Source organism: Vanessa atalanta, chromosome 1, assembly GCF_905147765.1.
Source record: "Vanessa atalanta chromosome 1, ilVanAtal1.2, whole genome shotgun sequence".
In the NCBI taxonomy this organism is placed as follows: Eukaryota; Metazoa; Arthropoda; class Insecta; order Lepidoptera; family Nymphalidae; genus Vanessa; species Vanessa atalanta.
The window spans coordinates 14422725-14437064 of NC_061871.1; the positions used below are offsets into that span (position 1 = coordinate 14422725).

The 14340-nt window shown below is 32.3% G+C and overlaps 1 protein-coding gene across 2 annotated transcripts; it reads left to right on the top strand.

Annotated features, from left to right (window-relative positions):
* Positions 1 to 8475: 8475 nt before the first annotated feature.
* On the top strand, positions 8476 to 14335 carry LOC125067341. 2 transcript variants are annotated; one of them, XR_007119720.1, is made up of 5 exons: positions 8476 to 8684; positions 9103 to 9193; positions 9510 to 9749; positions 11935 to 12044; positions 14150 to 14335. XR_007119720.1 is itself a non-coding variant. In XM_047675888.1 (4 exons), the coding sequence occupies exons 1-4, from the start codon at positions 8553 to 8555 to the stop codon at positions 11976 to 11978; spliced, it is 507 nt and encodes a 168-aa protein (XP_047531844.1). In that variant the 5' UTR covers positions 8476 to 8552; the 3' UTR covers positions 11979 to 13893. The 2 variants fall into 2 exon arrangements, 1 of the variants encoding a protein (XP_047531844.1); XM_047675888.1 differs by lacking the exon at positions 14150 to 14335 and having other exon boundaries at positions 11935 to 13893.
* The last annotated feature ends 5 nt before the right edge of the window (positions 14336 to 14340 follow it).

The following is a 14340-nucleotide window of genomic DNA, read 5'->3' on the forward strand; positions in this document are numbered from 1 at the left end:
AGTTATAAACACAAATTAAGCACATGAAATTTCAGTGGTGCGTGCCTGGGTTTGAACCCGAAATCATCGGTTAAGATGCACGCGTTCTAGCCACTGGGCCATCTCGGCTCAGCACAGCTTATAAATTATATACTTAGGATAAATGAATAAATTTAACAGTAACTCTTCAATATATATAACAGTGAAATGTATGTTCGTAAAAAATATCGAATAATTATAACTAATATCCCCTTTCAGTAGGGCTACATCTGTGTCTTGTTTATGGACCATTAATTTTTGTTGGCAAGAATTTTTAGGATGCCGTTTACCGCTGAACCACTGGAGGCAGAGCGCTCTCTCGTAATGGCCTAGAAGTCATTTGTTATTGCTTTGGCGTACATACCCATAAGCAGAATTGGAGCGTATTTGCATTGTGAATGTGCACTATTCAGATACTTCATTATACGGAAGAGGTTTTATAGGGAAGCAGGCATGTTGAACGTGTACATATATGCATACATACTAAGACGAATTAATCGACTTAAAATGTAGGTAGTGTGTGAGGTAGGTCCCCAGTTTATTACAAATTGCACAACAGAATTATAAACTAAATGAAATTGTTATAATATATATTACACTCGGATAAAAAAAAATGTTTGTCTTTCAATATAGACGTTACATAACGTTTTATTGTATATTATACTATTTTAATTGTAACATAAAAATAGCTCTGTAATAGATAACAGGTGCGACACCAATAAATAATTTGGTCGATTGAGATATATGTAGTTACCAAATTAATTTTGAAATAACCGCGTGTTACAAATGTTTTCATTCAATACAATGCGAATGAAACATCATAATGAAATTTTAAATTGTTGATTGAGCGATTCGATTATGTAATTGTAATCGAATGATGGATCGGTTAAAATATCAATCATGTGAACGATAACACAGGAAGAGTTGTCCCCAGTGTATGATGAAGTGATGTTACAAATTTGTAGAGCTCTGTAATCAATAATATCACTTTTCAAATTGTCTGAAAAGATATATTTCGAGATTATGAAAAAAAATTAATATCTTATTTATTAATGCATAAGCCGATTTTTGTCGCAGTGACTATGGGACAATAGCTGTACGTAAAAATTAGTTATGTTCTCATTTTGAAGAGCAGCCGTAGCTGTGCAGAAATTTAAAGAGGATTCTTGGATACAATTGAACAAAGAATTAATTTTAGAGAGCCGAAAAAGTTACTGGCTGGTTAGAGATAGGTACTACGGCTGTATAAGTATTCCAACTGAACTAATGTATACTATTTGACACTAAAAAAATCACTTCAAAGAGGTTCATCATTTTGGCGCCAAATGTAGATGAGTGACTTGCACTTTACAATGAAAGGAAATAAAAACAAGACCTGTCATAAGTTTCGAAATTTCTAAAAAAACTTTTGATTAAACAGGAAGTTCTGCGTGAGACACACTAGTACAAATTTAACCAAATAAATGATTATAAATCTAGAATATATTTATTATAATATAAATAAAGGAGGCAAGAGCAATTTCTAATATTATAATATTCTAATTCTCGTTGACGTCAGTGGTCCACCCCATTGGTCACGTGAGTTATGTACGCAAACATTTTGAATATCATATCGTTATTATTTCACCGTTATTGACATAACATCTCAATTATTCAGATAGTATAATAAGTTACTAGGCATAATAGGTCTTGATACATGAACAGAAAAATAATTTCCATCTCTTACCATTAGGTATTATTATTATTTCTACTATATTTACGAGCACGTGTTATGGTATTATAGCTTCATGAACATATGTATTCATTACTTACTTTATTTCCGTCTTCTCTGTCTAATAAACAAACAATATCTAATAAGATTTGAAACATCGAAGTTGATGGTTGATGAATTAATGTATAATTCAAGAAAACCATTAAATAAATATTATATTAATGAGTAAAATAATTATAAACCTAGAGCATGACGGCATAAGAGAGCAGCACGCCGCGCCGTTTGCCAATACGGTATACGAGACGATCTTATCCCCAAGGCGTGCGAAATTCTAATAGATGTTTGACATCAAATAGTATTTTCCCAGGCTATTAATCATCATCCCACCTATCACATTCATCCATTTATTTTTGCTCCGCTGTAAAAATAATTTGTAACACTAATAAAACAAAAAATATTAATATTTGTAGGAATTAAAGAAAATAGCTAAAGAATTTATCTAATAAACCAAGTATCAAGGGAATGAATCCCACTACAAAAGCTCGATTGCAACAATATATATTGCGTCAAAGCTTTCACAAGCTTCGATTGACCATACCGTTTTATTGCTCGATTAACTCGATAGGGAGCGGCTTTTGTGTTCGACAACCCTTATCACAATCGTATAAAGTTAAATATGCTTTAACTTTTAACATTAATTTGATTATCTGACCACTGACCACTAAAATAACCGATGTCCAAAGAAAACATATAGAGCCCGATCCAGTAATGCATTAAAATGTACATCTACTGTGTAACACTTGATATTAATTTAATAATATCGTTGTATTAAAAATCTGGCATATAATATACTTAATATGAGCTTTCATCAACCAAATATCTGAACTAAAATTACTGTATTATTAAATTTCATGTGTCCTTTATGCCAACATTAATTGGAAGAGCCTTATTAACGACGAAACAATCATTGTTTTATATATATCAGATTAGCCCATAGCAATGCTATATAATAGGTATTTCTTAAAAATAGCATAAGTTAATTCAAAAATAAAGTACGTACTTTATTTGAATCTAAAAAGAATTAAACCATACTGGATTTCATCAAATCACACATGATAGGGCGCACGCAATCATTAGTCGCCATTCAACGGGCGCGTTTCAATCGAATTAAACCGATTGCATTACAATTAATTCAATTATAAATTATATTTACGATATGTTGCCGCTTGTAAATTTTCTCCGATTGTCCGAATGACGATTTATTATTTGGTTACAACTGGTATACTTTACGATTACACTTTTATGATTATCTATTTTTCATAGATATTTATTACCTTTATTAAATAAAAGCATTTAGAACTGAACTGAATCTGAAACTCTATTTCGATAGACTGCATTGTGGTTTTTCAATCTGCTTTGTAAAATAATATTCATTTAATCTTTATAGCCGACGCAATGCTTACAATAAAATATAAATTTTTAACTTTAACAATAAATGTTAATTAATTATATAACGTTCAACGAAATAAATCGAGGATTAAATTTTTTGTATGCAAATCTCGTCATTCTTGATTTGTTGAGAAGCGTGAACTATTTATATTTAATTGTATATTTTTTTTAATTGTTAAAGTGATGTGCGGTGACTATAGACGTCTGTGACGAATGTTCACGAAATAAAATTTAATTGCTTTCATTGTGTAAACTCTGATATTGAATACTGAAATCATTTACTTTCTGAAGCAGATAATTTTTAAAAAAGTGTTTCGGTTATTCATAAAGATTAATAATACACGACGTAATTTTCTAAATATCGTAGTAAATCCACGAGTTTTACACATTATATTTTATAATAATAATGTTAATTTCCGTAGTATATGTCGGAGAAGTAGTCGGGTTTACAGCTTCCATCGCAGTGAAACGCAATCAATATAAATAATCTTTATTAGTTCTGTTAACAATTTATTGTCTATTTTAAAAAATGTGTCAATGCAATATGGCGTTGCTATAACAATGCCCGTTTCTAACGCGTCCTTTTCGAATGAATCAAACGGATATTCACAACTACAACTTTTTATTATAAATTAATGCAATTACTGTAAATTCATTCTTAAAATATAGTTTAATATTAAAGATGAATATCTATTTGGTTCTTATTATTAAATATAGCTCTTAATTAATTACAATTGAATTACTTAAAAATAATATAATATTTTTATTACATAGTCCGTTATGACACATTACAGGTGGCGCTACAAGACGGATCCAAATTAAGTTTTACTTATTGAATAATAGTGTTTTACAAATTTACATAATAAAATATAAACATTAAAATGATAATTGACAATATACTTATAATTATTATTTTACATTATTAATATTTTAAACCATTGCCGATAAATGGCGACTTGCCATACGCCCATACGGCCATACTGACTCCAGCGCGTCCCCTGCGCTGTTACATGTTATAATTTCATACAAGGCATCGACCATGCTGGGATCTAGCCAACACACAAGGCATCACCCATGCTGGGATCTAGCCAACACACAAGGCATCACCCATGCTGGGATCTAGCCAACATACAAGGCATCACCCATGCTGGGATCTAGCCAACATACAAGGCATCACCCATGCTGGGATCTAGCCAACATACAAGGCATCACCCATGCTGGGATCTAGCCAACATACAAGGCATCACCCATGCTGGGATCTAGCCAACACATAAGGCATCACCCATCCTGGGATCTAGCCAACACATAAGGCATCACCCATCCTGGGATCTAGCCAAAACATAAGGCATCACCCATCCTGGGATCTAGCCAACACATAAGGCATCACCCATCCAGGGATCTAGCCAACAAGACCAGGTTTAAGGATACGCATGGTGGCCAACCAGCGTTTTAGGAAGGGATATAGGATAGGATAGGTTAGGAAAAATAAATTTACACATACACGCACATATTAATTATATCATTAAATAAATCATATCAACAAAAAATGATATTAATTACGCCATAAAATAAAACATATCAACAAAAAAAATATATATGTTAATTACAACATAAAATAAATCATATCAACAGAATGTATCATACAGTATCAACATTGACCGGAGCGGAAATAGAAGCACCGTCACGTTAATCAGTCTCATTTGATTCCTCCGCCCATACGGTAAATTCGTCCGAGTTGACATAATCATTAAAAGGGTCTGATTGAGCTGTAGGGGCAGGCCGTAAGGCATTATGACTTACAATTTTTTCTGAACACCCACGAAAGTTAACATGTTTAAGTCTGTATCGATCATTTGCCAATATATCTAAAATTTCCATCGGGCCTTCAAATTTAGGGCCTAATTTAGTGGTGTGTCGTTCATGGCGCTGCATCAAGACGAAATCACCAACTTTACCTCTACCAAAGCGCATTTTATCATTAAGGGACCGCTCGTCCATCCGTTTTTAAGCATTTGATCTAATGTCCTCTAAGTTGTCTGTCAGTATGTCATCGTCAATTTGTAGCATTTTGATGGCAGGTGGGAAACATCTTTTATCTAATAATTATTCCATTGGATTTATTCCTGTACTTTTTATACTGTACAGTTAATAGCTAGTTGTAATTTTTGTAAAGCGGTGTGCCATGGCCTATTAGTCTCTAACGGACATATTATCTTTTAAGACTTTCATTAATCGTTCAACTCGCCCGTTGGCCCTACTGGCTCCCTTACCTATTACATAGTATTGAATCTCATATTGGTCGCAAAAAATTTTAAGCTCTGTAGATGTCATGCTTTTATCCTGATCGGCAATTAATAATAAATAAAAATTAAGTAATAAATTTTGAAAACATTTGATAGCAGTTTCGCTTGTACGATCATTGGTATAAAGCATATGGACATACTTAGTGAAACCATTAATAAATACAAAAGCATATTCAGGTTCGTTGCATTTCCCGTTCATTCATCCGGTTATATCAGCATGAACTGTATGGAAGGGCACAGCTATTTTATCAATTGGATGAAAAGTAACCTGTCTAGCGCCCGATATCTCCTTTCTTTCTCTACACATAATACAGTTTTCTACAAACTTTCTAACTAATCTAGTCATATTAGGGAACTAATACGGCTCTCGCAATTTTTCAAGGATATTTTCTCAACTAGTGTTGAAGAATATCATGATAATAGGATATAAGATTTTCACCAGTAATTACGTGAAACTATAATTCATTTATGTGTTTTATTATTTATCTGTACTTTACGTCTCATTAATTTATCCTGAAGTATAACGTGAGTATCTGCTCTATTTTTGGGAATCGAATCACTATTCAATTGTTCTACAATATTAGCTAGGGTTGAATCGCGTTTTTGTTCGAGGAGTTACGTTCGTCACTTTGACGCCGGAAACAATTTTTCTCTGAATGTCCTGTACGATGACAATAACTACACTCAATAATCTTAACATTACTATAACTACCACTGGTACCGGGATTGTTATTTGATTGCAATAAAAGAGAGTTATGCTTAGAGAGATTTTTATCTCTACAATCTCCTGATAAATGACCAGGCTTATTGCAATTGAAACATATAATTTGATCCTTTGAAGGTCCTGTAACACGTATTTTTTTAGAATCGTTATATTTACTCTCTCTATTTTCGATTTTACGTTTCCGAAATGTTTTTAAAATCGATACTAATTTGGGGAGCGATTCGGGTGTATTTCTCAACAACTCCGACCGAATAAACTCAGGATAAATACCTGTGATCAGTGCATCTACCACCTCGGCAGCGGAAGCTTCTGGTCTAACTCTCTTGAAAAGCGTCCAGGCCGTCGTAGCATATTCAGCGTAGCTTTTCGCCTGGTCCGAAGTGTAGCTGCGCCATTTTTGCACATCATCCGCGTACCGGAACTCTTCACCAAACGTATGGATCAGCTCCTGCTTCACTTGCTCCCACGTCGTTGAGTGCAACGACCAGGTGTCGGCCCATACCTTGGCTCGTCCTCTCGATTGCAGAATGGCCTTCATTCGAGCTTCGTGTGGCGAAATATTCAATTTTATAATGGTTTGATCAACATTAGCGCACCAGTCCCTGATGTCATGTGATCTCTCATCAGGGTTGAACGGCGGAAGATAAAAGTCATGGTGTCGCCGCATAGTTACGATTTCCTCAGTTAATGTTGCTCTTGCAGCGCTTTTCGCAGCTGTCCTCGTAATAGATGTTAGAAGACCCATAACTTGTTCCATAGTGAATATTGACTCATCCGGAGGTCTTGAAGAGTCTCGGGGCTGTGATCCCACCGCTGCTGTCGGAGAAGTAGTCGGGTTTACAGCTTCCATCGCAGTGAAACGCAATCAATATAAATAATCTTTATTAGTTCTGTTAACAATTTATTGTCTATTTTAAAAAATGTGTCAATGCAATATGGCGTTGCTATAACAATGCCCGTTTCTAACGCGTCCTTTTCGAATGAATCAAACGGATATTCACAACTACAACTTTTTATTATAAATTAATGCAATTACTGTAAATTCATTCTTAAAATATAGTTTAATATTAAAGATGAATATCTATTTGGTTCTTATTATTAAATATAGCTCTTAATTAATTACAATTGAATTACTTAAAAATAATATAATATTTTTATTACATAGTCCGTTATGACACATTACAGGTGGCGCTACAAGACGGATCCAAATTAAGTTTTACTTATTGAATAATAGTGTTTTACAAATTTACATAATAAAATATAAACATTAAAATGATAATTGACAATATACTTATAATTATTATTTTACATTATTAATATTTTAAACCATTGCCGATAAATGGCGACTTGCGCCCATATATACCTAATCATATAACAAAAACAACCTAAAACTAACTAATAAAATATATAATTTTCCAACAATATTTTACAAATAACTTAAAAATATATTTGAAAAATAGTTTAAGTTACCTATAGTGAGTGTTAAAATATTACACAGATTAACTATTAAAATTGAGGTTATCTTTTATCTTAATTTGTTTTTTTGTCCGAGTGTCCGATTTTTGTCCCAGTGATTAAAGGAAGCTACACATTAAAAATCTGTTATGGTCTCACTTTGAAAAGCTCTAGACGTACATGTGCAGAAAATTAAATAAGATTCATGATTTATTTCTATTTACTAAATTGTTAAAATTTAACAAATCATTTATTTTAGAGAGCGAAAAAAAGTTACTCTCCGGCTAGAGATCGGCGCTGCGGACAAACTCCAAATCTAATTGAACTAATGTAATCTATTTGACATTAAAAAATTCCATTTTGGCGGCAAATGTTCGTAAGTGACCTGCAGTTTAGAATAAAATGAAATCAAAACAAAACCTATCGATGTTCCTAAATAACCTTTTGAATAAACGAAGTTGAAGTTACTAGTTATTGATATGTTGTCCAACTTAAATAGAGTACAGAATACTGATTATTCTAAATAATTTTTGTTTTAACTTTTAAGATACTGCTAGCGCCATCTAGTTTTAGATAATAAACATTAAATGACTACGATAAGTGACGGATTTGAAAAAATGGGATAATTTATTTAAGAGAACGTTTAAAATACATTAAAAATATATGTCTTAACATTATTTCTTTATTTCTGTTTTTACTTAAATTAGTATTTGAAATGTGAAAAAAAATTTTTTAGACAAGAGTAACATTATTAATTAACCCAATGACATTGACATTTACAAAATCATATTGTTTGTATTGCTATCTATGTATACAGTGCGAGCGCGTAAATACGATACGGGGCTGTATTGATTTTGTGTCTAAAAAATATCAAACTGCTGCATGGTCACCCATGAATGAAAGTACAGAATTAGGAGAGGACTTCAAGTGCAAGCTCCCAAACGTTTCGATGTCAACTCAATCAAAAACAATGCCAATGATTGATTTAAAAGTTTACATCCGCGTTGTAGCCGCAGTGTTTTCGGTAAGGTGTAATTATTACTATATTTTTTCTTTTAATTAATTAAAAAATAAACTGATAATTTTCATATCGTTCATAGTTCATACATATATCTTCTGTAAATTTTATTATTTCAAATGGAATTTGACTTGATTTTAGTCTCGTCGTAAACAAAAATATTTTTTTTTATCATTTATTTAATTTATATATTTTCGAAATCTGAACACGATAACTACATAGCTGCTCTAAGCAGATAACATGTACCAATGTTTATATTCTTAATTATCACATTAGCAGTGACACAAACAATGTCTGAATAACGTTTTATTTTTAGAAACTGTTACATTTAGTCCGACTATTACTTAATTCTGACATTTTTGTTTTAATTAATTTATAAAAAATATATTCTAATTCCATTACATTCTAAAATATCTGGTTTCAGATTTCTTCAGCAACGGCATTAGTGATGGCATTGCTCCGGCTGTTGACACCTAATCTGTTCTATGTGGAACCTCTAGATGGCAGCAATATTGGTAACATTCATATAATGAATACAAAAGGTTTTGTATACTATTACCCTGAGACTGTTCTGGTGGATCATTAGCTAAACTATATTACTAGTAAAAAACACCATTAATACATATTTTTTTAAATTTGGAATAAGACAACTGATTTTACAACAGCAATAATAGTATATAATCTCACTAAAACCAGTCGAATGGGGAGTTCCAAACCCACCGATTATTACGAATTGCTGCATTTATATAAAGTCTATAATGTATAAATATCCATTTTTAAAATTTAAAGTTACTGTGTGCATCTCCTTAATAAAATTTTAACATTTTTCAGTATTGCACTACTTTATAACCGGTTTAATGGTGGTCACAAGTGCCATTGGCCTTCTCAATAGCTGTGTTGTGATGAACCGCAGTGCTGCAAAGAACACAGGCCGCAATATAACCACTTGGCTCCTGCTGGACTCCCTGTTTGAGACAACCAGGGTTGTGTACGTCTTCATCTGTGAGGTTGTGATAAAGGGCCGAGGCTCTTTACAGACATATGAGATGTTGATAAGCATTGCGCAATACTGTGAGTATTCAAGTTTTTAATTATTAATTAAAAGAGTAATAGCAATGTGTCTTGTCAACATTCAAACAATTACTTATATTCCAATTTTCCCCTCCAACAAATCATAAAAGTGTTTTAAGCATATAGCATAAGCCTATAGCCTGACTCGTCACGATTGAACCAGTGCATTCACATTGCTAGGCAACTTGTATACTATTGAGCTTCCAAATCTTAATTTATGTTACTGCCTTCATTATAAATATTTTTTTGCGAGAGCCTTGTTAAATATTGATTTCCCTTTTCATGTCATGTTAAAATTGGTGGTAGTGCTTTGAGCAATCTCATGATGTATTCTACTGCCAAACAGCAATGCAGCATTGTATGAAGGCAGAGTGGGGCTAACTACTACTAGCATTAGATACATTTCTTTTCTTAACTCATAAGGTTGATGGCATTGGTGATGTAGGGAATAGATATTTCTTTCAGCACCAACATCTGTGAGCAGTGGTAACAACTTACCAGCAGGTGGCCAATTTGCTTGTCCACCTAACTTTATTTAAAAAAAAAAAAAACGAAGTTATGCTGTAACATTATTGAAAATATTTATTTCAAGTCATTAACAGTCGACCTTAGACATTGTTCACACTTTCGTGTGTTCACCTTGACACATATTTGCATTTTTAGAAATTTGTAGAACTAGTTGTCGCCCGCAGCTTCGCTAACGTTGTTAAAATTGTTGATCGTCAGGCGTGAAGGAAAAAAGTAGCCTTTGTCTTTCCTTGGAGTTCAAGCTTTTTTCATATTTGACCGTGATCTTTCACAGACAGACAGACAGTTCGCATTTATAATATTAGTATAGATATTTAGGATTTGATATACCTAAATTAGCTAATATTCTTGTTGTTGAAAGTTCATGTAACGTTATTTTTATAAAAAAATATTATTATCACTTTTGGTTACAAATTATAATTATAAAATTAATCATATTTGTTTTAAACGGTTCGTAATACAATAATAATTCAATGTCTCGTTGGTCTTGTGGTTAGCTTAGCGCTGTAGATTCCAAAATCCTAAGTTCAAATCCTGGTTCGAGTTAATTTATGGACGATTTCTCTCTCAAAACTCTCAACAACCGCCCAGTGTTTCAAATTTTAGTTTCATCGTTTCGCAATCCCGTCATCGGATCGCGATAGCGAGGAAATAGAAATTGCACCTGTTGCTGTTAATACACTTTCGACTTAAAATATCTCGTGCGCAGTTGGATATTCTCCCTTGAAACTGTCCGCCGCCGTGGCCGAAGTCGGTCAGTAGGATGTCATTAATCAATGTACCAGTTTCAATTACGTGAATAATCGAGGAATATTCGATAAAGCGACCGCTTCGAAATGGTGGAAACGTGGAATAGAATTTATATTTTCTTTACTAATATTTAAAATGCGCAAATTATTCTCTGTTTCGTTTTCTCGGCCAAACCACTCAGCCGAAATTGTTGATTTTCGGCTTGAAGCAAGCAACCCCAGTCCCCATTGGCTACTTTTTATACCCAAAACCTAAGTCCTACGACAACAATTGTACTATGACGAAGCCGCACGTCAAATTAGTAAAACTATAAATCCTAGAGTGGATTTGTTTGTAACGCTTCTAGGAAACTAGCTTAATACAGAAGTTTTGTTGTCATTGTTCACGTTTCTTGGTAGTAAAGTAATATAATTTTAAATTCACAATTCTATACCGTTGTATGAGAGACCGCTTGACAAACTGTCGAGACCGTTGAGACCGAAGTCAGGTTTCCTTATAAATAAAGCAAATATTTAACACACTTTGGAGGGAAAAATGGAAATAATATTTAAGATTTGGAAGCGTTGCTGTATTTAATTTTTGTATTTTGTTTTCATAACACTTCTATAAAATCCAACTAACTTTTATCCTTTCGTTTGGGTGGGTCGCGAACATCCCTCAACTATTATAGGTACCGCAATTTAACAATACTCAGTATTTCAAGAGAAAATCAGTATTCTTACAGGCACATGGTATATAATATCTCACTGGCACATTGGCCTTTTAGAAAGCCCTCGGTAGAATTTTCAGTATGAACCAATGGTAGCTCTAAATATTATTTATCTTATAAAATGGAATTTAAAAGAGTAAACTAAGAATATATTTGAACATACATTGTTTTGATTGTGTACGTGTTTTTTTTTTTCAGTATTGGACAGCTTCCTGTATTGTCAGATGATACTCAGGCACTAGTATAGAGCGTTACTTTTATTTTATGTATCCTAGATAGTTATTAGTGTCCAAGTTATGTACACAAATGTAAGTATTGCAGACATTCCAAAAAGTAGTGATAAAATCATTTAAGTCACACACGTCAGGGGTGTCCAAACATTTACTGAACGGTGTTATTATATATGAACTATAATTGTACATGTATTATTAGACTGTCTGTTAAATAATTTTAAATTATAAATGTTAGGAAGAAAAACGTATTCATAAATAATATCTTAAGCCAGTTCGATGGTAACGAACAGGACAATTAGCATCGTGAGTATGTAATTCATGGCCATTATATGCAAGTATTTAAAAGACTGGCATAAACGTTAAGTAAGTCGCAAGAATAGTTATTTCTTACAAAAGAATCATAAGTAATTTCAAGCTATTCTTATGCAGACTGATCCGACTTGAGTCGATTAAAAGTAAAGCATTTTTCCGTCAGAAGCGATTGAATTAACGTTGCAGCTAACATCTTAATTTCTCATCATATTCGAATGAGTGTTACTTCAAAAATATCCTTCTGAGATATATTTAAACGAATTGCGGACGACAGTTTCGACACCCCTGATATTAATCACAAGATATATGGATCTCGTTTGGAAATGAAGTATTATTTTATGAATCAAAGTGAGATTTAGTTTAAAGTTAGAGTTAAACTCCATAACGTGTAGTAACTCGTAGTATTAAATACTTAGATCTTCACTAGAATCTTTATTCACTGTGATCTTATTTTATACACTTTAAACATTGTTCCTTTTTGTAACTTTATTTTTATGTATTCTCTTTTGTAATTATATTTTGTTTTATTTTTATTAGATGTTTATTAATTTGTCAGGGATTAAAAACATGTGGTTTGTGCATATTTAATATAAATCAGGCGCTATACATTTGTGCAAAGGTTTCATTGCACTAATATTATTCATACACATGATACAATTTTTGTAAATATGTTGACACTGGTAACACTGCGAAATGACTTTAATGTAAAAATTTTTTTTTTTCGAAATAATTTCTCGATTGTAATTTTAGCTGCATTTAATTGTCAGTTTTATTAATTGTCTTGCTTATAATTTTTCATTAACGAATCAACTTAATAATCACAGTGTTTTCGTGTCAATTTGTAGTTTGTGAGTGTTACTAATGAAGCTTCATTGATTGTCGAATGTGTGGCGCCAGTTTTACCGTTAAATAAAAAAAAAAAATTCGATAATACTTGTAAAAAATTTAACGAGCTTAAATGAAATTCAAAATTATATCTTGTATGGAAATATGATTCAAAAATATTGTATCTCGTGTAAAATAATATCCTGACAGAGTATTATTAAAAAATAAGTTTAATATATAATCAAGTTCACTCAGCTCGAAGCTCGTTATAATTTATAATACGTAAGATATCCTTTAGCTCTAATCATCACTCGTTAAAACACCATTGTACTATATAAAGTTAATATAAACTGTTAAATATTATAATCCTCTCGATTAACAGGCTAAGCTTTATACAGTAGGTTTTGCAAATTTGAAAATCATGTCAAATATCTGTCCAGCTGAACTCAAAACTACCATAATGGTGCCAATTTAGTTATGGAGTTAAATCAATCATTATCCTTTTCCAATCATAGTCAACAGCTGGACACAAACCTCTCCCAAGTTGCGCCAAGCTCTCTGGATCTCTGAAATGTTACATTTTTACTATACTTCACGGTCCTAAAGAAAGCAGCTGAATTTACATATTTTTATAAATACTATTTGATTTATTTACAACTATTTTAACAATCCACAACAGGGGTAACTATTAAAAAGGGAATAAATTGTTGGTACCAAGACGAAGTCGGGAATAGAAATTAATAAAATATTTCAATAAAAAAAAAAATCATGGGTCATAGAATAGACATTAATAAGTTGTTCGATTTTTAAACCAAAATGACGCCCTCTGGTAGAAATTTGACATGATCTCCAAATTTACATGTATACCCATACCCTGAATACCTTTGATATAATTAAAAATACTCTTTGATAAGTTATAATAAATGTCCAACTAATCGCTACTTCCAACCATCACGTAGAAAATCTAACAATATATTTTTTATGCCTTTATTTGATTAAGATATACCTGTATATAAGTCAATTTTATGTCACGATTTCCATAGACGGACCGACATCGAATGACGCAAGCGAAGTGGTAATTGAAAACAAAACAATCTACTCTAAAACCTCCTAAACGATTTTATTAGTAGACTTTTTATTTATATCATGATATTATATTTTGCACAACTGATACGACTAGTCGAGCAACTTTTTTTTTATATAAGACTTAAATTACACTAAAAATAAAGGTTAA